At 52.6% G+C, this 21,651-nt stretch overlaps 1 protein-coding gene across 2 annotated transcripts in view; it reads left to right on the forward strand.

Moving 5' to 3' along the window:
* Positions 1–14,022, forward strand: part of EDC4 (enhancer of mRNA decapping 4) — a 40,934-nt gene extending 26,912 nt beyond the window's left edge. For both annotated transcript variants that reach the window (XM_072872077.1, XM_072872078.1), the window contains exons 22-30: positions 876–1,056; positions 3,044–3,199; positions 3,943–4,058; positions 4,729–4,894; positions 6,101–6,287; positions 7,587–7,806; positions 8,550–8,713; positions 10,116–11,658; positions 13,886–14,022. In XM_072872077.1, the coding sequence (XP_072728178.1) occupies positions 876–1,056; positions 3,044–3,199; positions 3,943–4,058; positions 4,729–4,894; positions 6,101–6,287; positions 7,587–7,806; positions 8,550–8,713; positions 10,116–10,308 (1,383 nt within the window). In that variant the 3' untranslated portion in view covers positions 10,309–11,658; positions 13,886–14,022. The remainder of the gene's footprint in view (positions 1–875; positions 1,057–3,043; positions 3,200–3,942; positions 4,059–4,728; positions 4,895–6,100; positions 6,288–7,586; positions 7,807–8,549; positions 8,714–10,115; positions 11,659–13,885) is intronic.
* Positions 14,023–21,651: the final 7,629 nt, after the last annotated feature.

Raw genomic sequence — 21,651 nt, forward strand, 5'->3', positions numbered from 1 at the left:
CCTGAGCAGGCTGAGATGGGGCTGCGCTTGGGCTTGGTATTGCTCTTCTCTGCTGTGCAAGTCAGAGAACAGGAGCTGCTCAGTGCTATCCAGACTGATGGCTTCCTTCTCACCTTTGCATATCGATGTGTTTCTGTGTTCTCACAAGCCCTATATCATCTAAGACGCTACCACTCATTTCCTCTTCCCTGCTGAGATGACTCACGTGCGTCAGCAGCAGGATAAACTGTTCCCAGCAAAGTAAGGGTCACAGTGGGACTGGCCTGTTGGAATTTCTTATCCCTGTTAAAAGTACCTTCATATCTGGCAGAAAATGCTCTCAGCCAAGTTGCATACATTTCTTTAAATTGCCTTTGATGTGTGTGCGTCCTTTAGATATTTGAGCAGGTGAAAAGACAATGAACTAGAGATGTATACTTCTCCAGTTGCTTGGTTATTCATAAATAAGTGAAAGAGCTGAAAAAGTGCTGTAGGAAACCTCCTTCTTACTCTACTGATTGCATAGCTCTTTCGTAAGTGTTTGAGGTCATTATTTACATTCAGAGGCCTAACCACTTTCTCTCAGTATCTGGCCAAAAGTGAACAGGATCTGTTTTCTTCTGTTTTCTTTCAGATGCCAGAGCTTTGAAGGGGTCTTGAGTCTAAACAGTTGATATTCTAAGCAACCATTTATGAATTCCATGCAGGAACTTCATGTACCTTGCTTTATCAGTTTTTCTTGGACAAAAGTCTTAAAAATAGGCATTAAGCTGGCCCCATTTTCTGCTTTGTGTTATACTTCAGTCCTAGGCACAGGGGTTGACTTAATACCTAGCAGAAAGGTTGGCTGACCTCTGATCCTGTTAGAAATGAATGCTTGTCCTGTCCACACATAGGTGACACCAGAGTTCCAGGATGAGCTGATGTGCGTATTGAGGAGCCAACAGCGGGAGCTCTCTGAGCTGCGTCAGAACCAGATGGAGCTGCTGCAGAGACTCACAGATCACCTTGATGCCATTCAGAGCTCGCTTATGGGTCATGTGGAGAGGGTGATTGACTCCCAGCAGGAGCAGGAGCGTATCCTTTTTTGCAGATGTTGTGTGGCAGTTAAGGAGTGGAAGGCCGCAAGGCAGACTAGAGACATAAGGAAGGCTAAGAAAGTTCAGGGATCTTGGTAGCATGGGCCACAGGTGCAGCAAAATTGCCTGGCTGCAGTATAACTATTTCAGTTCCTCTTGGTCCCTTTCTAAGGGCAAGAAACTCAGAAATAGAACGGAGAACCACCGATACTTTCTCCATGCCACTAAATCTTCTAGTTACCCATTAAGACCATAAGTGCTGTAACGCTGGAGTGGACTAACACCTAATACGTTATCCTACGTCAGGCAGTGGCCAGTTGCACAAGAGTAATTTCGGGATGGTCCTTTCCTTCCTTTCCTCCTTAAGGCAAGTCAGTACTTGCACCAGAAATAGCATCTGACTGCTGTACTGCATAGCTGAATATAGAATTCTCTTGTCTGTACCCATATATACATCTGGTTATCCACAGGTCCCTTATGTGTTGTCTGAATGGTACTTTCTTTTGGTGTTTTCAAACCTGGTGTCCAGTTATTTTTATTGTACTGTGAGTAGCCAGTTCCTGTACATCTTTTGCTGCACTGAATTTGGTCATGTTCCCCAAACTGAGCAGCTCTAGCCAGTATCATGTCTGAAACCACTCTTAACTTCTATGATGTGACAATGATTTCTGTTTTCTCTATTAATTAGTCTTGGATTTTCCTTTTTGACCATCAGGCTGATATTTTCATAGGTAATTCAGATAGCTTTCTACTGAAGTTCAGAGTCTAGAGTTATATTGTAATATTAGAATAATTTTTCCTTATCTGCCCAACTTTATACCTGCACTGAATTTTGTCAGCAGCTGAATTGTCTTTTCACTGTTTGTTTTATTAGGGGGGGTTTTTTGGGTTTTTTTGGTGTGTTTTTTATTTATTTATTTATTTAAGATGCACATGCGTCTCGGTGTTTGTGTGGTGGCTCCTTCAGAGAGCTTGGTAGCTTCATGAGGTATGAGTAGCTTTTATTAAGCCTGGGTTTGTTCCCATGCACTATATCACTTATGTCCACCAGTTCCATGCTGTAGAAATGTTTTTGGCAATTTGCTTTTTATGGATATTGGGCTTCTTGGTTTCTGTGGTTGTTTTGGCTGGGATGGAGTTAATTTTCTTCATAGCAGCTCGTATAGTGGTGTGTTTTGGATTTGTGACCAAAACAATGTTGATAACACACTGATGTTTTTGCTATTGCTAAACGCTATCAAGGCCTTCTCTGTTTCTCACACTGCTCCACCAGCGAGCAGGCTGGGAGTGGGCAAGAAGTAGGGAGGGAACACAGCTGGGACAGCTGACACCAACTGACCAAAGGGATGTCCGATACCATATGACGTTGTGCTCAGCAGTAAAAGCTAGGGAAAAGGAGGAGGAAGAGGGGACGTTCGGAGTGATGGCACTTGTCCTCCCAAGTCACCGTTAACACGTGATGGAGCCCTGCTTTCCTGGGGGTGGCTGAACACCTGCCCACCGATGGGAAGTAGTAAATGAATTCCTTATTTTGCTTGCCTTGCATGTGCATCTTTTGTTTTACTGTTTTACTTTTGTTTTACTGTCTTTATCTCAACCTTTGAGCTTGCTTACTTTTACCCTTCCTGTTCTCTCCCCCATCCCACTGCAGAGGAGTGAGTGAGCAGCTGTGTGGGGCTGAGCTGCCTACAGGGGCAGCTAAGTTAACCCACAATATGTAGGGAACACTACTGTCGAGCTTCTTTTAGCTGTTTGGCTTTTCTACCACGCCTTCCAGAGCTCTTCTCTCGCCCTCTTTGTTTAAGAGCACCCTGTTGTTTACAGGAACACATCAGCAATGTTATTAGACCCCTCTTTCACCAGAGCTGCAGATTTGCTCTCACTGAGCCTCTGGAGGTGAGGCTAGTGTCCATCTTTGTGGACAGGAGTGTTGAGGCTAGAGAGGAAATCCATTGTTTGTCCTCCTTAACATGCATTCTCATTAGAGAGAAGACTAGACCGAGCACTGACAGAAGGACAGCAGCGCAATGGGCAGCTCCAGGAGCATCTGTCTCAGCAACTCTCTCAGTCCCTTTCCACTGCTGTGTGTAACCGTCTGGAGAGGACCATTCGTGAGGAGATGAAGAAGACCGTACCCCAATGTGAGTGTTGCTGCCTAGGTTTTGAAGGTGGACCCCTACAGTTATCCCCATAGGGATTGAAAGCATGCTGCGTAAAAGTGTTGGCACTATATGAAGTAGGAGTTAGGTTATATCAAGACTAGCCATTGCACTTTAAACTGTTGCGGGCCCCACTGTAATTTGAGAAGAGGAATTGTGGTTTGGAAGGAGTATGAAGCAGGCTCCCAGAGGGGATGCCTTTCCAGAGAGCATGGTCTGACCTTCCATTATAATCGATAAAGTTTCTGGAGTCTGTTCGATGGAGGAAGGCGAAAGAGGCTAATGACTTTGGAAATGTTGAGACTTGACTGGAGCAAACTTAAACTTGTCTTCGCCCTACGTTGACGCACTGGCACCATCCACGTAAGGAAATGTTCAAAGAAATGGTGGTGGGAAAGCCTTCTGCAGCCATTAGTGTCCACTAGTCTGCTTGAAGCAGAGCTACCCACTATTCTGGATCAGGTCAGCTATGACTTTGGGGCAAGTCTTGAAAACCTTCAAGGTTGGAGATTCCACAGCCTCTCTGGTGACTTCCAGAGCTGTATCACCTTCCTAGCAAAAAGTTTATCCTAAAGTCCAACCTTAGCTTCCCGAGCCAGAGCTTGTGACCATTGCCCCTCGCTGTGTCATATCCAAGAAGAGTTTGACTCCATTTTCTCTTTCAGGTTTTGAAGCATGACTCTAGGCTTAAAGCTGCAACTTTGACATGTTTGTGTTGTGCCTAGGCATTTCCAAGAGCATGGACCCTCTTGCTGGCCAGCTGAGTAACACCATTGCTGCCAAGCTCACTGCTGTTGAGGGGACACTGAAAGAGAGTATCACCAAGCTAGTGAAATCAAAGGTAAGGAGAACCAGGCTGTAGCTTTTCCTGGGGACATTGAGTTGTCACCTGCCTGCATAGTGACTCCTCATACCTCTTCCCCTCACCTATATCTACAAGTAAGGTCAGTTTAGCTGCCAGTCAAAGCTCTTTCCTGGTCTCAAGAGCAAGCTTGTTGTGTACTCCCGTGCCCACTTTGCCTTATTAGTCCTTTCTTTCATTTACCAAGTTGTTCATTTTCTACTAGAGTAGAGAATTCTCACTACGGCAGTGTTTTTAGGGCCATCTCAGTCAGTCATGTGGTGAAAGTTTGACTGGCTCTTCCGCTCTCCACTCTGTTCTCAATTTTATTTAGGGAGCAGAACTTACCTTGTCGGGGAATGGTGGATTGTGGGAGGGAAGCAGGGGAAGGGGAAAGGAGCCATGCCTGACTATGCCACCTTCCCTTGCTCTACAGCTGAACTACAGGGAAATCGTGATGTTCTCGGGCAGCCCCTCAGCAAGCAGATGCTCTGTCTGCTGTAGTCATGGTCAGCCTGGTCAGTGGAAAGAGCTGAGGGAATACTTCTGACACTGGCCTGTCCTTATCTGGTGTGGGTGTATTGCAGGGACCTACAGTGTTTGTTCACATCTTTGGTCTGCAGCAGGCTGTTGTTAATTTTCTGGAATCTTTTCTGTGTGTGCTTGTAAGAACCTTACAGATACCATTGTGAGGGCAACGGCCGATACCCTGCAGGGGCCGATTCAGTCAGCTTACAGGGAAGCATTTCAGAGCGTCGTACTGCCAGCCTTCGAGAAGAGCTGCCAGTCCATGTTCCAGCAAATCAATGACACCTTCAAGCAGGGCACACAGGAATGTAAGTAGGTTTTCTTCTCTGAGTTTTCTCTGCACAGCATATTTGCATTAGTGGCTGACAGCAAGTTGGCCTTTTCTTATGTCTTTACCTTTCAGAGTTTCACTGGTGACTGTTTAACCTCTTAGCCCATCTGCGTGCTCCATTTCACACTTGGGAAATGGAAGCAGAAGTGAGGAGGTTTTTGTGGGTGGGGCTGTAAGGACAGAGATTCACCTCTGGTCTTTGTAGCCTATGCAGCAAAACACTTGGCCTCATTCTGTGAATCTGTGACTTAATCGATTAAGTAGAAAAGCCCAGCTGTACGATTACCCCATCCTGACATGAGGAAGATGATGTATGGAGAGGGCAGCAGTCCCTCAGAGGGGTAATGGAATTGGGGAAGGTTTAGAGAAGGGTACAGGGATGATCAGAGGTTAAATAATGGCTGAACAGTGTAGACAGACATGGTCAGGCTGGAAAAAAGAAAACTGTACTCTTAAGTAAGGAAAATTGTACACTAATGCACTGGAGAAGATCTTTCCTCTTCTCAGGCTTGGGGTGCAGTTCCTTGGCCTTCTGGAAGGCCAGCCAGGTATTACTCTGCAGAGCTGGTTTCTGAGGGGGCCTGAAGTTGGCTAGTGCTGGCACAGCGACTTCTGTTGTCTGTAGATCTGCAGTGTCTCCAGCCGCTGTTTATTTTGCACCCTTCCTTTTCCTCACAAGTCTCCTACAAGTAAATAGAGCTTATATTCTTATTCCTTTTGATCAGACCAGTTCATAAAATGTATTTTAAAATACAGCTTTTTAATCTCTGCAGATGTGGTTGGTTTTTTTTTGTCAGAAATGGTCCTCCTCTTTCTTCAGTGGCATTGAAATCCGTCACTAATGCAGATCACAACTCACACTGTGTATGAAATAAAATACCCTGGCTCCCTCCTTTATCTTGGCCTGAACAAACAGTGCCTGTAAAGGTCTGTCACAAGAGAACTTGTGGCTTTGTTGCTGTGTCATGTAATCCTGCATGATGGGGAGGCTGGAAGCAGGGTTTCTAGGTTAGTGTAATGCAGCCCAAAACAAGGCTTGTGTTCTCTCCTCTCTCCTGCACTCATACACTGGTTCAGTAATTGTTTCTGCTGGAGAACATGTAGAGCCTAGCAGCTGGATTTCTGCCCTGACCATTATCACAGGTACCGATGGCACAAGCATCTTCCTTTCTTGTTGTTGCAGATATCCAGCAGCTTGAGACTCACTTGAAGAACAAGAAGGTACGAGAACAGGAGGCCCGGGACCCACTGCTGAATCAGCTTCGACAGCTCATCAGCACCTTCCAGAGCACCACCGAGCAGCTGGCTTCCACTGTCACAGCCAGTGTCCATGCTGAGGTGCAGCATCAGCTGCATATTATCGTGGGCAAGTAAGTTGACAGCTGGGCTTGTGGAGAGAGATGTCAGTGAGAGGTATACATGTGTGTAATAAAAACCTCTCCCTGCTAGTTGTGGAACAAGCCATTTGCCACTATACAGCTGCTTGTTGGCTCTGTGCACAGTATGGCAAAGCATGTGGGCTGGTGTAACTGTTGCCCTGTAGGGCACAAAATGAAGACCACAGAAGGTTTCTAACAACCAGATGTATTGCTGCTGTGTGTGTGAGCTCAGGGCCTGCTTTTCACAGCATCCCATGTGCGTGTTGGAGGACAGAAGGACCTGAGGCAGCCCAAAAGCACACTCAATTCTGACTAGCCTTCCTATTCTGAAATGTTCTTCTGGTCTTTTGAGGGCTTTTCTTCTTTACTGTGTGTCCTCAGGCATACCAACAGTTTCTGCAGGCTACTCTGTCCTCCCAGCTGCTCTGCAGCAATTTGTGCTTGGCCATCCCGGTTTCAAGATGTGATCCTGGCAGTGCCTTCAGCACATTTGCACCATGAAGCTGGTGGGGGTTGCCAGGCATTAAGACTGGCTGGTGGTCACCTGCGAGGCAGAATGCCCCTGTCTATTTTAAGCCACTAGAACATATGTCAGAGCACATTGGGGTCTTCGATGCAGACCAGACTTGGCAGGAAGGCTACCAGATTAAATTCTGGTCTTGTTGCATGGGCTGTGCTTGCTCCCAGGGAAGTCCTGCTATTTTACCTGTGGTAGAGCAGGTTCAATGCTTTGTACCCTTTGTAAGAGGGGAGGATCTAGCCCTTGGGGGGGGGAAAAGGTGTAACACACCAGCGGAGCCTGCATTGTGAACTGTTCTTGTGTGGAGAAGTCAGAGGCTCAGTGGAAGTGTGTTCTCATTCTAAAGGTGTCATCTGCAGGCTAGGAAACTGCATCTAACAGATCTGATATAGAAAGCTGGGCCCATTCAGAGATTAACCTAGAGCTTAGTAGCCTTGCTTGTAAGCCAGACACATTAAAGATTTAAAATGCTGTATAAAGAGAGATTCAGTTCCCTGAAACATCACTTTCCCTGCACAGAATCCCAGCATCTTCCGTGATGTTGTTGGCCACAGAGCTACCTTGCGCAGCGTGTTTCCAATGCTTGTGCCTCAGAGCAATTTGTATTAACCCTTTGGTAGCCACGCTACAATAAGCAAGCAAACCTGTGCTTTCTTGCTGATACAAGCTTCATGATACAAGCTTCGTGCAATGTTGTCCCTCAGCTCTTCATTTTCAGAGATGCCTGATTGTTGTTTTGGTTTGGTGTGTGTGTGTTTGTTTGCTTTTAGCATGCAGGAGGCTATTTTGGCCCAGGTGCAGAGAGTCATTAAAGGAGAAGTGAGCCTGGCTATGAAAGAGCAGCAAGCAGCTGTCACCTCGAGCATTGTCCAGGCAATGCGCTCGGCAGCTGGGACTCCAATCCCATCTGCTCACTTGGATTTCCAGTCTCAGCAAACTCACATCCTTCAGCTGCTCCAGCAGGGACACCTCAACCAAGCTTTCCAGCAGGTACCTAGGCTTCCTGGTAGTGGGCATCACTGCTTGTTGGGGGATGGAGTGGGGCGAAAAAGGGCTCCTTGAGCTGGGGACGTAATCCTACAACTCATACAGGAGTTGCCTGAAAAGACCTGTGGCAGCAGACTGCCCAAGGGGTGCAGCTGAACTTTCATGCAGATTGAGCCAGAGCTGTGCAAGTTCCATGATTTGGTGGCAGTTAAGTTCCTTCTTCCCTGCCCATGCCCTGTCAGGACAGTGTCAGTGCTCCAGTAAGCCAGAGTGTTTTGCCATCACTGGTGGCACGTGGTGCACCCCTGAAGAGCAACAGCTTCATAAGCCTCTCCAGGCAGATCTACCAGCAGAGGCCTGACCTTGCCTTTGTCTTCGAATATGTAGGCAGATCCATTTGAGCTGCTGCAGACTAACTCCTCTGGGAATAATAGCAATGCCACGCCAGTGGGCTGGCAGGGGATGGAAGTATGGCCCTGCTCTGTGCTGCTAACTGTAACCTGCTCCCCTCTGTCTGGTTGTGGTCTGTTCAGTTTAGAACAGACACAAGTGTCCTCTGAGCATAGACTGAGAGCCTAAACATGGTCTTGCTTGCATGTACAGCGGGGTTTGCAGAGACTTCTACTTCCAGAGGAGGCTGGCAAGCCATTGAGCTGCCCCAAGGCAGAGGGCTGCCTCATGCTCTGTCCTTTGTCCCTCACCTGCCTGTTGTTTCCTCTGCATTTCTAGTTGTGTCTTCCTTGCAGGCTCTAACAGCAGCTGATCTCAACCTGGTCCTGTATGTCTGTGAGACTGTGGATACTCAGCAAGTATTCGGACAGCAGCCGTGCCCGCTGTCCCAGCCTGTGCTCCTCTCTCTCATTCAGCAGCTCTCCTCAGATTTGGGTACTCGTACGGAACTGAAGTTGAAGTAAGTATGATCAGAGCACTGGGTCTGAACCTATGCAGACCTGTTCCTGGCTCTGGCTTTAAATTCACTGCCTGGAAGTGGAAGGTGGTGCTTCAATGAAGGTTGGAGCTTCTGTAGTCTGTTACTGGCAAGTGAACCAACCAGTAATGACTTTGAAAAAGATGTAGGCATTGCCACAGAAAGCTTTGCTGCCCAGAGGTAGTAGTAGAAGGGGTACCCAGCTGTAGGTGCTGTTACATCCTAGACTGTAGTCTGTAAATATTATATGAGGTCTGTGCAGCGATCCCCTTTAACCAGGGAACAACTCCCCTGGGGAGGTAAAAGGAGGGGTAGTGCCGTCTTTCCTGGATAGCTTAATATCCAGAGCAACTTTGCTCTGTCCTCAATTCTTAACCCATTGCTGGACTTTGTGTTGACAGTTTCTTGTCATGACTGCCAGAGAGGCTCAGTGGGAGGTGGCAGCAGGAGCTACTGGAAGTAATGTCTGTTAGATGTTCTAAGCAAAGCTTGTGTGGCAAAATAGTGACTGTGCTGATACTTGCCATGAACATTTTTAGTGAGTGAGTCAAAACCCTGTTATCTGTCCTAAAAAACTAACTTGTTAAGGTACCAGCAGGTTTTAACCATGGCTCGTACAGAAAATGACTTAAATTGAGTTTTTTAACTCAAGTTAACAATATACTATATATAACAATATACAATATATAACTCAAGTTGGGATAAAGCAAGCTAGAAAAGCTGAAAAAGAGCTTTAAGTTACAGATGAGCTGGTAATTGGAGTTAAAGTTGCTGCTGTTAAGTTCAAGCTGGTCTGTTAGTGAAAACCTTTTTCAGTGACCACATTGCCTTACTCTCAGGCTGCAGTCTGAAAGTTTATGGCTCGTCTGAACTCCAGAATGGCTTGTTGGTAAAATTCTTGCTCTTCCCCTGTTCCTTCCTCGATAGACGTATTGGAAGAAGACCTTAAATATATCTATCCCTACATGAAATAAGCCTCACTGCTGAGCATTTTTACTGTCTAATAAGTGACTAATTCTGCTTATGCTAAAAAGGCATCAAAGAAAATATCTACAGAGCTGTGACCAGGCATGGCCTGTGGCCAAGTGCCACCTCCAGCTCTGCAGGGAGTTCTGGCTTGCTGTTGTGCCTGCTTGGTTCAGGCAGCCAGGTTGTGTTGCACATACTGCAGGCTGGAAAATATATAGGCTGCCCTTACGTGTTGAAGAAGGGATAAGTGGACTCTGCTATGAGTCAGTGACCTTTATTTTCTGATGACTGAGCATACTGCACTGAGTTTGGGTGGGTGGAGGAGCAGAATTGTGCATCTTCAGTGCTAAAATGAACTGAATCAGATTGGGATCGCATGTTGGGTTTGGTTCTAACCCTGGTCACTCTCCTTCAGTTACTTGGAAGAAGCGGTGATGCACCTGGACCACAGTGACCCCATCACCCGAGACCACATGGGGTCAGTCATGAACCAGGTACGGCAGAAGCTCTTCCAGTTCCTCCAGGTGGAACCCAACAACACACTGAGCAAGCCTGCCCGTCGCCTCATGATCATGCTCCAAGGCCTGGTCACCCCCAGCATGACCTAGGAGGACCTGGCTGTCTTGTGGGCTGCTCCATGGAAGCCCACCCAGCAGATCCAGTAGTTACTAACCACGTATGGCTTGTGTTAAGAGCTCTTGCCAGGAAATCTATCAACGTGTGTGTGATGTCTCTAAGGCAAATGCCATGTGTGTATAGTCCCAAATAGTTACTGAACGCTCACTTGGCTTATTTTCCTAAATAGCCTCTTTTTGAGAGAATTAAGTCTCTTCTTCACCTGCCCAGCCCTCCCTGAGGCCTGGCTGGCAGTCCAAGTTGCATTCAGTAGCAGCCTGTGGATTTCTTACCCCTTTAGTTTGGAGTCTGCTGCCATGAGCAGAGGAGGAGGGAGGTGCACACTGAGCCCTGAGCAAGGGGGCTACTGGGAACACGTGCTCCTTGTTGACCAGAAACTAGTATCTGTATCTTAGTCAAGAACTCAAACTCCTCCTCCCTCGTGGGGTGAGTAGCTGGGAAGGATATCAGCCAAGCAGGAAGGGGGTTTCATTAACTCCAGATCTGCACTGCCACCGCAGTGGGGTGTCCAGCCCATCCTACGTGGTGTGGGCAGGTTTGGGCAGGGAGGCTGTGTGTGCTCTGGGTTGGGATGGTCAGACAGCAGCAAGCTGCGAGAGCCCCTGGGGGACATTGGTTCTCTTGTGTATCGGAGCACGTCCATGGTTCAGACGTTCGTTTTGATTTTACACCAGGGTTTTTCTTTTTATCTAAATTTTGAAAATTTTTTTTTGAAATAACATTAAGAACAATTCAATAAACAACTTTTTGAGGAAAAAAAAAAAAAGAAAAGGTTGTGCTGCAGAGGGAAGGCTGCGTGGCCTTTGGAAGGCTGCGCAGCCCTGGAGCATGTGAAATGTGAAAATCTTTAGCCTGGAGCGGGAGGCGAGGGGCTGGGATGCCCTTTCTTTCCCCGGTCTCTGCTTGAGCTTTCCTAGGTGAGTCCAGCTGGGTGCAGCGGTCTTTCCTTCCCGGGCGAGCCGGGAGGCTTTGTTACGGATGGTGGTGGCCTGCTCTCCGCAGAAAGGAGACGCTAATTGCCCTTTTCACAGCAAAAGCGTCTCCCGCTGCTCCTCGCTCCTGGGGTTGCATGGTCTGGGATCCAGCCCCGGGGGGCTCCTCCACCCACCCGCGGGGGCAGGCAGGGAGGGCTCAGCCCGGGGCTGGGAGCCGGAGGCGGGCAGGGGCGCGATGCCGGGGCGGGGCCGGGGGCGGTGCGGCGGGGCCGGGGCTGCCGGCGGCGGCGAGGCGCGGAGCACACGGCGGCGGCGGCGGGGTCCGCACCATGGGCTGCGGCTGCTGGCGGCTGCTGGGCGTCGTGTGCCCGCTGCTCCTGCACCTCGGTGAGTGCCGCCGGGGCGGGGGGGGCGGCCCGGGGGCTGGGGGAGGCTGGTGGGTGGGAGCGGGACCCCCGGCCGCCGGCTTCATTGCCCCTGCGCCGCCCGTGCTCTCTCTAGCTGCGGGGATCGGCGTGCCCGGTTGCCCCGAGGCTCAGCGATCCACTGTTGCCCTGTCTCCTGCCGTCCCGCAGTGCCGGGCAAGGAGGAAAGCGGCTTCGCAGCACTTCCCGGGGATCCCTCTGCTCAGGCAGGGACAGCCCCCAGGCTCGGGCTCTCCAGCCCGGAGCGGTGCCCCAAGCCAGCCCTGTCTGCCGACCCCATGATCCTGGTGGCTTTCTCTGCCTGTCCTCCTTCAGGGGCCTGGAGGGCATCCTGCCTGCTGGGGAACGGTCATCCGGCAGATCCTGCACCTCACCGGCACCAACGTGCCGCCTCCACGCTCTCCCGCTTCTCCCAGAGCAGAGGGAGGACACCGTCCGGCTCCAGGCGCAGCGGTACCCAGTGGCATCCCTGCCCTGAAGAGGAATGCAGGGGTCTGGGGGCTAACCTGGTCCAGTGCTGCACGGAGGGTGGAGGACGGGGGACTGCCAAGCCTGGGGCAGTTTTCGCGCTCAGAGGGTGGATGATTCAGGCCCTTCCCCCGAAGCAGGACGACTGCGTCAGCACTCGCTTGGGAGCCAGCGATGCTGTTGCAGCACCCTGGGAAACTTCCTCCGTGTGCTTCCCTTGGGGCTCTCCCTCTGATGGAGCCAGGGGCAGATTTTTTCCACGTCGTTTTGCAACAGGGTGGTGGAGGTGATTTGCCCTCCTGATTTCTCCTGCCTGCCGTGCCCAGCCTCGCACCGAGGGAGCTAGGCGAAGGGGAGGGCTTGTGCTAGGTGTTAGCAGAGCCTGGGAGGCCAAAACCCAGCCTGTGGCAGGGACCAGCCAGCCGAGGGAAGGCACCTGCTGGCCCTACCAGCTGGTGTGTCCCTGGGCTGATGGGAGACGTGCTTGTTGCCTGGGGCTTGAAAGAGGAGCAACGGGTCCCACTTCCTCTGTCGATACCTGTGATACTTGTGACCCACGTGGCTGGCATCAATCTGAGACTTTCCTCGGTGATGTGCTCAGGGGGTTTCTCATCACAAACACCCGCCATGCTCCGTGACAGGCTGAGGTTTCAGGCTTGCCCCGGCACTAGTCTCGGCCACAGCCGCTTTGCTCAGGGCCTTGTTCCAGGGGTACAGGCACGGGATGCCAGCAGTATGGCACACAGCTCCCTGGAGACATCCTGGCTGCCTTGGCAGCCACTGGGCAACTTTCAGCTGCTTCTGGGGGCTTCTTCCCACAGGGGACCTCTCTGGGACTGTCCTCATGCTTTTTAGCATCCTCAGTTTAGAGAGCTCCCAGGCACCCACCCACAGCACTTCCAAAAGTCTCACAACTCCTGTGACATGGCCCAGGGAACCCACATCCATCTGGCCCTGCAGGACACCTGGGGCAGAGCCAAGCCAACCACGCAGCATTTCCCTGTGACCCAGCCACACACTGGCTCTTCTTGGGCTTCCCCCCAGCCATGGATGGCACTCGCAGTCATCCCCAACACACCCTGTCACCCACCATCCCGTGGTCGGCACCAGGGTTTGGCCAGTCCTGGTGGTTCATCCCTTGCGGAGCAGAGCAGGGAATTGGGACTTTCCAGGGTGAAGCAGCCGGAGTTGCACTTGTGCCTCGTCCTTTTATGCTTTTCCTTTCCCTTTCCCCATCCCCTTTCATCCTCCTGCTCTCCCCTTCCCCTATTCCTCTTCCCTCCTGCTGCAGTAGGAGCAGGGACTCCAGCTTGCCGAGCCTTTGCTTTTGTTTTTTTTCTGTGTAGTCACAAATTAATCTTTGCTGTCAGAGGATAAAAGCTGGGACAGATGGCTCTGGGGAGAGCCCAGGAGGTCCAAGGCGAAGCGGCCTGCACACTGCTCTTCCCCTGCGGCTAATGGCAGCATCGCTTGTGGGGTCATCGCACTGTGCCATGTTGGGCTCCCGGGCTAGGGGCGAAGGTTCATTCTGAGTGCCTGGGGAGAGGATGCCAGGGGGTCCAGCAGGATGTGGAAGGGGGTGTCAGCCCCTCGCCACATTTTGGAGCCTGGTGTCACCCCCACCCGGTGACACCTGCCCCGCGTGCACCCCTGAGCTGGGTAGGCGATGGCCATTAGGGGAGTCCATGGGGGCTCAGCTCCATCTCTCCTGTTCCCTGCAGCCGCGAGCCAGGAGCCCATCAGCATGGCAGGGAAGTGTGACACTATCTACAAGGGCTTTGCTGGCTGCCTCATCAGCCTGGGGGATAGCATGGCCCAGAGTGTCCATCAGCAACGGGAAGAGGGTGGTGAGGAGGCACAGGAGCTGGATACCATCTGCAAGTGAGTGTCCCCGTCCCTGTGGGAGCTGCTGGGATGGCTGGGTGACCTGCCACCAGTGGTCCCCCTCACCCCTGCCCATCTCCCCAGGTCCTGGGACGACTTCCACGCCTGTGCCAGCGAGGTGCTGTCGAGCTGCCCTGAGGAAGCGGCCGCCATCTGGGAATCACTGCGCCAGGAGTCCCGCAAGATCCAGTTCCAGGGGAACCTGCAGGAGTTGTGCAGCGCCCGAGGACGCCTGGCCAGCACCCGTGGCTTGCCAGCTGCCGAGACCAACCAGGCCACGCTGCGGGGCTCGGCCACCCCTCCCCACCCCCCTCTCCTGGCCCTGCTGGCCCTGCCGCTGCTGGTGCCCTGGCTCTAGCCCTGCCCACCCACAGGGTGCCCAGCCGATGCCTCGGGTCAGTCCCCTGGTGCTGGCCGGGTACTGGCGCCCGCGGTCCCCACCAAGCCCACCTTCCCCCTGGGCATCCCTCGCGGGGCATGGTCCTGTCCTGCAGCCCTTCAGATGGATTTATATTTATATTAAAAGACGCTTTTACATTTCTCCTGTTCTCTCTGCTGTGGGATGCCCCTCGTGCCCTTCCCAAGCTCTGGGTTTGCTCCAGGGATTGGAGGGCAGATGCTGCCTGGACCAGCCCCTGGGGAGGGTGACTGGGGGGGGGGCTCTGTGGCTCTGTCCTCCCAGCACATTGCCTGCAGCCATGCCGGGCAGCCCACGGTACCCCGACGGCCCTGGGGAGGGCTGGACTGGGGATTCCCACCACCCTGCTGTCACCTGACAGATGCTTTTCAGGGCTAGACATAAAGGATATTCCCTTTACAGATGGGTCAAATGGTTTCTTTACTTTAAAGGACATCTTAGGAAAACACAGTGTGTGTATTTCTCTTTTTTTCTTTTCAGCAGCCGATAGCTTGTCCTCTGATGGGCAACTCTAGTGGCATCAGACAATTTTCTGAAAGAAATCCCGTTTTCCATCCCTTTTATTTTGGTCCTGCCATATTTGGTCCTATTAACAGTCATCAAGGAAATTGGGGTTTGCAGAGAAAAGAGGAGGGTTTTTTAGATGAGATGATATAGCTGAAAAAAACAAGGAACTGAAGTTCTAATCCAGGGCCAAGTGGGACTTGTTGAAGTTAAACCAAGATGACGTGCTAGAGTTTAACTTGGTTAAACTTGTGTCAATCCATGGTATATGCTGTTAATCCCATCCCTTTTGCTGTTATGCTGCAAACTTCAGAATTTTTTTTCCTAGCATACTAAAACCCATTGTGGTAAACCATTTTCCCTAAATGTGCGTTGGTAAGGCAACCTCCCCGTTCTCCAGGGAACAGCTATCTCTCCCCGCCCTGCCACCTAAAGGGACATTAAAATTGCAAATGGGCCACCCCATCTATCGCACAGATCAACAGCTCCTTGCTGGCACGGCCCCAAGGCTCCCAGCAGCGGCAGCGGGTAGATCTGGCTGGCACGTGCGACACCATCCCGCTTGGTAAAGGCAACAGCACCCAGACTGCCAAAATCCTCTGTCCAACGTGAGCGCCACCATGTCCTGGAACTGCGACAGCCCTGTCTGCTGCACGAGGCTCAGCTGCGAGCAGGAGTGATGAGAAAAGCAGTTATGTGCCGTGAGTATGAGTTGCTGCAGTGTCTGATTCCCAGGTGACTTCAAGGCTGTCCCAGAAATATCACCGCGGCCGGTCACAGGGCACCGTTGTGGTTTTGGTCTGGGGAAGTGTTTGCATGCTGGCCTGTGTCTGAAAGCCTTTGGTGTGCAAGCAAGAAGCCTAATTATCGCTGTCGTCATTGAGACAGGGAAAATTATTGCTTGTTTCATTGCAAACCCTCTTCCTGCGAGGTCCGGTCACTTAAACATGTGATCCCCAACCTCTGGGATATCATCCCGGCTGCCCTGGTCACCTGCCAGCATCCATGGCTGGGAAATGCTGCCTGGATTGTTGTGCCATGGTGCATCCTGGGGGGCTGAGCAGTTGCTGCTGATCCCTCAGCTTTACGGGGGGACCCCGCATTTATTTAATGTTATTTATTTCATTAACCAGCCTGGAGCTGGCTTGGGGGGGGGCACAAAAGATCACATGGAGAGGAGTGGGGATGGGCTGCCAGCAGCCTTTGCTGGGGAACAGCGACGAGCCCGGGGCCGGGTCCCCACTGAACACAGGGCAAAGTGCTGACCCGGCTCTCCTCGACCGGCAGCTGCTGCTCCCTGTGTTTAAGGCTAGCGCCGGGGGGGATAATCTGCCGATTCTTTCCTTTCCAGTTTCTGACAATCCAGTGTTTAAGGGTGAATTAATGCTGGATCCCCGCAGGGTGGCTAAGAGGATAAACGCCAGACAGGCGCTGGCCATGCACCGCACAGCGCCTGTCACCTCGCCGGCACCTCCACAGGGCCAGGAGCAGTGGGGTGGCTGCTGCAGGCTGCTCCCCGTTGTCCTCCAGCAGGGTAGCAGGAGGTGGCCAAGGATCTGGAGGGCCACCAAAGCAGTGCTCTGCCAGGCCATCACTGCAATGGTGACACTGGCGTGCACCAAACCACGCTGCTTCGATCCAGCTGGGAGCTTGTGGGTGTTTGGGAAGATCCACAAACACCCACCAAACACTCTGGGTTTTTGATCCTGCACACAGAAAGACGCGCCACACATGTCTTATGCCCTGGAAGATATCACCATACATGTCCCACATCCTTGGCTATGTCACCACGTGTCCTGCACACCAGCACATGTCACCACACATGGCCCGCACCCTTGGCTATGCTACCACATGTGTCCTGCAGCTGGAAGGTATCACCATATGTGACACCAGAATATGTCACTGCACAGCCTGCAGGCACTGACGGCTCCAGGGAGCCGGGGCTGGGATTTGAGGATGCTGGGCTAGGACGGGCCTGTGAGTCACCACTGCTTGGTGACACCCCATGGTGCAAGGGTCCATAGCAGAGCACTGCCCTAAACCCACTGTCACTGTGTCTCCCCTAGTCCTCCTTCAAGGAGGTGCCTGCAAGGCCGGGAGTGGCAGTGTGACAGCAAGGACGGGCCTGCTGACCCCCGGGAAAGTTCTCCAGGTGCTCTGAAATTGGGACAAGCAGCCGGTGTCTGCCCTCCCGTTGGGTTCAAGGGTTTGTGGCAAGGGTTTGGGACAGTCCTGCAGCACTGTCCCGCAGTGGGAAGAGACAATGTCCTCGTTCCTGCCCCTAAAACTGAACAGCTGGCTCCCTGAACGCTGGCCAGCATCTTAAAGCAGCTGCCCAGGCTGAAACCCGTGGTCGCCGGATGGGGGGGGTCAGGGACCAGTAGTCCCCAGCACTGGGCACCTCTGAGTACTCAGCGTGTTGTGAAAACCCATCGCTTCGGTTACGAAACTCCAGCGACCTACTTTACACTCCCCGCTTTTCTTCTTAATTCCCAGATATGGCTGCTCTCCAGATTTTGCCCATCAAGGCAAATTAATTGGAGTAGATCCTAATTTGCTCTCTGCTATTCTTTGGACAGAAGATTAAATGCTCTGCAGACATTATCTCCCTCTCTCTTTCCTAAGAGACAAACCTGAATTATTAAAAAAAAAAAAAAAAAGAAAAGGGGATAAAGGAAGGCCGAGTTAGGTTGAGTTGATGTTTGAATTCACTTTTTGTAATCGCAGAAGTGGCCGGGGAGGCCCCTGCATCCCCGGGCAGCTGGAACCAGATGGTGACACTATTCTGGGCAGCTGTGTGAGTGGGACAGCACACGTGGTGTGGCAACAGGAGGGCCAACCTCCCAGCCGCACCGCCTGCTGCCTCCACCACGCGATGGATGAATCCTCCATTCCTTTGCCCAGGGAAATTCCTCCTGGCAAAGGTGCCAGCTGGGGAATGACTCCTTGTCTGCGGGGATGCACTTGGGTTTCTCCAACAGGATGGGCTGAAGCTCTGCTGGGGCCACCAGCAGAGATGGGACGGCTCCTTGCCCTCCCACGGTCCCCAGTGCCACCGTCCCAATCCAGTATCCCCATGGAGGAGCACACCCAGGTACCAGCCCTTCCAGGCAGAGCTGCCTCCAGCATCGGCAGCAGCCCAGTGCGCCGGGGGGAGAGGGAGTGTCGGGAGCCGTGCGTAGCCTGGAGGACACTATGTTGCAGGGCTGGCCGCTGTCCGAGCTCACGTGGGGATTTCTGCCAAGCCAAATGTCCAACTTTCCATAAGAAAACACCAAAAGGCAACCTCAATCCCCACGGATTGGATGCAGCAGGAACGGCTGAGCCGGAGTCACCTCTGCTGCCAGGGCCACACTCAGCCCCCAGCCTGGCACCCTGTCTGTGCTCAGCTTTGGGGCTTTTTTTTCTCCAGAGAGGCTTATGGAAAGTTGGATTTCTTTTTTAAGCAGCTTTAATTGAACATCCTCCCCCTCCGACCTCTGCTCAGCCTTGTCGGGACAACCTTGAGCTCTGGCCTGGCATGGCTGCTAAGGCACGGGCTCACCACCACATGGGGCTGGGATGTGGCTCGGAGGAAATCCAGGTTTCCTGCTTCACTGATGGCAGATGAACGTCATCTCCATTCTCTTCCTCTTCTGACTTCCTATGGCCCAGCACAGCAGGAAGCCCTGGGCTCCCCAAATTGCCCCGTGCCCTGGATGTGCAGCAATGTTCCAAGCAGCTTGGGAGTGTGGGGGATGCTGGAGGTGGTGCTGGCCGTTTCCATCACTCCGCAGGAAATTTCAGCTCTTTGCGTCCCAGTGAGACTCCGGATTCAGATGGCAGTGCTGCAGGTGGGTGCTGGATGCAAAAAGAGCTCTGGAGGTCTCTTGTCCAAGTTCCTGCTCCAAGCAGGGTTTAGCCTGGTGCTGGAGCAGGCTGCTCAAGGCCATTTCTGGGGGAGCTGTGCATCTCTAAGGAGGGAGGATTCTCCACCTCTCTGAGTACCCAGCATCACACTGGTGGTCCCAGCCTGCCTTTAGCAGCTTCCACAGGAGAAGCTGTGAGGAAGCCGCTGACAGGAGATGCAAAACCCTAAGGGGAACCCATTCTTGCAGAGGGACGGTAGTTCCCGGGAGGGAGCAGCCAGGCTGCAGGGCCACCTCTGCTGCTGCTTCTTCATAGAGATCCCTGCCTCAATGGGGTGAATCCTTCCCACGGTGCTGGAGGCAGGCTGTGGGTCTTGGGGGGGTAAGAGTTGGCAGGGGATTTCTGAAGGTGCAAGCAAGGAGGAGCAGGGTGAGGCTCCTCTCTCGGGAGAGCAACATCGTGGAAGGAAGGAGGCAGAACCAGGTGAAAGTCAATTAAGAAACAAGAAGATGATGGCCTGTTGGCAGCGGGACGAGAGGCTGCAGAGCCTCCCTGACACTCAGTGCTTTGCAGCCCACAGCCAGAAGGCCCAGTGGCAAGATACTTATCCTGGTCATGAAACATTTCTTGCCGGAGAAATGACTCTAGACTGAATAACAGGTTTCAGGGGTCAACTGACACTGACCCCAAACTCAAATCGGGTGCCCAAACTGGCAGGCAGTGGATCACATAGATAAGAGGAGGGTTCTCTGAGATCCCTGCCCGCTCTCAAGCTCCACCACAGGTTTCACACTTTCCCCAGACCTTCTGCAGCAAGCTATGGGTCCTTCCTGGCCTTGCCCCTGGGTAGTTTGCTGGGAGGATATGTTGGCTTCATGTGGATGTCTGGTGTGATGTTCTCTTGGCTCCGGTGGGTCTTGGAGCACTACTACGGCATAAATAATACAAGAAAGAGCCACTCTGATTGAAGTTCTCAGAATTCCATGGTTCTGACCCAAGAGTTCAATACGTGTTGGCTCTTTGACATTTTTGCGCTAACAATTAGCAGTGGTAATGGACCTGTAACTGCCTCATTTGATGTTCTCATGAGCCAGTCAGGAAACAAAGCTGTGAGGAAGTGACTAATGGAAGATGCAAAACCCTGAGGGAAACCCATCCTTGCAGAGTGGTTATCCCTGTCCGAGCAGCCGTGGCCAAGGTGAGGGAGCCCACTGCTGTATGCCCATCTGTAGCAGCTAGGCTGACGAGGAGAGGCACATGCTTTTTAATTTGCTGGTGGCACCAAGCTGGGATGACCTTGAGAAACAGCCTTAAATAACAGGATCAACTTTAATAGGGACACATGCAAGGTTTTCCATGTCGGGCACAGGCTAAGCCACCTCCCAGGGACAGTGCGCGGGACGTGTGGCTGTGGAAACATCTCCAGAAAGAAAACGGGGGGGTTATAGGGCTGAAAAAGTACCAGCAGCACCATTACTGTGTGGGACAACAAGAACTGGCTAACTTGCGTTGCAGAAAACTATACAACCCACCAGATCTGCCGAGTACGGCCCAAGCAGCCCCTTCTCAGACTTGTCACACATTTCCGTACCTTATCTGGAATTACACGGGAAATAAGCTGATGACAATAGCATGCATCAGCAGGTATAACTTTTAGTACAGTTTGACTTACTAGGCATTTTAAACAGCTGTAGAGCCCAGGAATGTTAAAATAAAACCAGCTATTTTTAAAAGCATGGTAGGAGTGTGAAAATAGCCCCTCTCTACCTGAACTGTGTCAGGAATGACATAACAGCCAGGCTGGAAAACAAGCCCGACAGTGTCGTGTTTGTGTCTTCCCTGGAGAAAGAAGTGCTGTCAGCATCTCTGAAAGAAGGTGTCATCCCTTGTCCCACTGCTTTCAGGTCATCTAGGGCAGAAACGTGGAGTGTTTGGTTTAAGGAAGGGGAAAGGGTATGAGGAAGTTACCAGCAGTTACCAAGCAAGCTTTGTGGGTTTTGTGGCACTTAGTAGCTGGGGAAAAGAAAGGAGAAAGGAATGTGCCTCATTATTCTGTTGTGCACAAGAGCTAGCCCACAGGGACCAAATTTTCCCTGCCAAGGAAAAGGGCTGATGCTTCCGGGCAATTTTCTTGCAAAGGGAGTGTTTTTCCAGAGCCCTGCAGCCCAGCAGGGAGCCCTCGGAGCCGCTCGGTGGGAGCAGAGCTCCCAGGCACTGCCAGGGATCGGTTAGGGGTGGGTTTGGCTCCAAAAAGGAGGTGAGGAGTAGTCCCTCCTCGGGCAGCAGGTCACCATGGCTGCCCCTCACAGGCAGGAGTGTGGGGAGCAGGAACAACATGCCTGATGGAGGGCCTCCTGCTCAGCCCGTGGGGCTGAGGGGGGTCCCAGGCCCTGTGGGGGGGGGGGGGGGCTGGAGTCCATGGGGCTGAGGAAGTTCCAGGGCCCTGTGGGGCTGACGGGGGTCCCGGGGCCTGTGGGGGCTCCTGGGGCCCATGGAGCCGAGAGGGGTCCTGCGACCCATGGGCCTGAGGGGGATCCAGGGGCCTGTGGGTCTGAGGGGGGGGCTGGCCCTGTGGCGCTGAGGGGGTTCCGGGGCTCTGTGGGGCTGAGGAGATGCCGGAGCTCGTGGGGCTGCGCGGATCCCGGGGCCTGTGGGGACTGAGAGGAGTCCGGAAGCGGGGCGAGCCCCGGGGCGGGTGTTCCCAGCGGCCCCGACAGGGGGCGGTAGAGCGCAGGACGGTGGACAGCGCCCCCTCCCCACCTCGCCGCGGCCCCGCCCACCGTCGCCTCCGCCAATCGCCGGGCGCGGTGTCCCCGCCCCCTCGGGCGTCCC

The sequence above is a fragment of the Ciconia boyciana genome, chromosome 9, assembly GCF_034638445.1.
Source record: "Ciconia boyciana chromosome 9, ASM3463844v1, whole genome shotgun sequence".
In the NCBI taxonomy this organism is placed as follows: Eukaryota; Metazoa; Chordata; class Aves; order Ciconiiformes; family Ciconiidae; genus Ciconia; species Ciconia boyciana.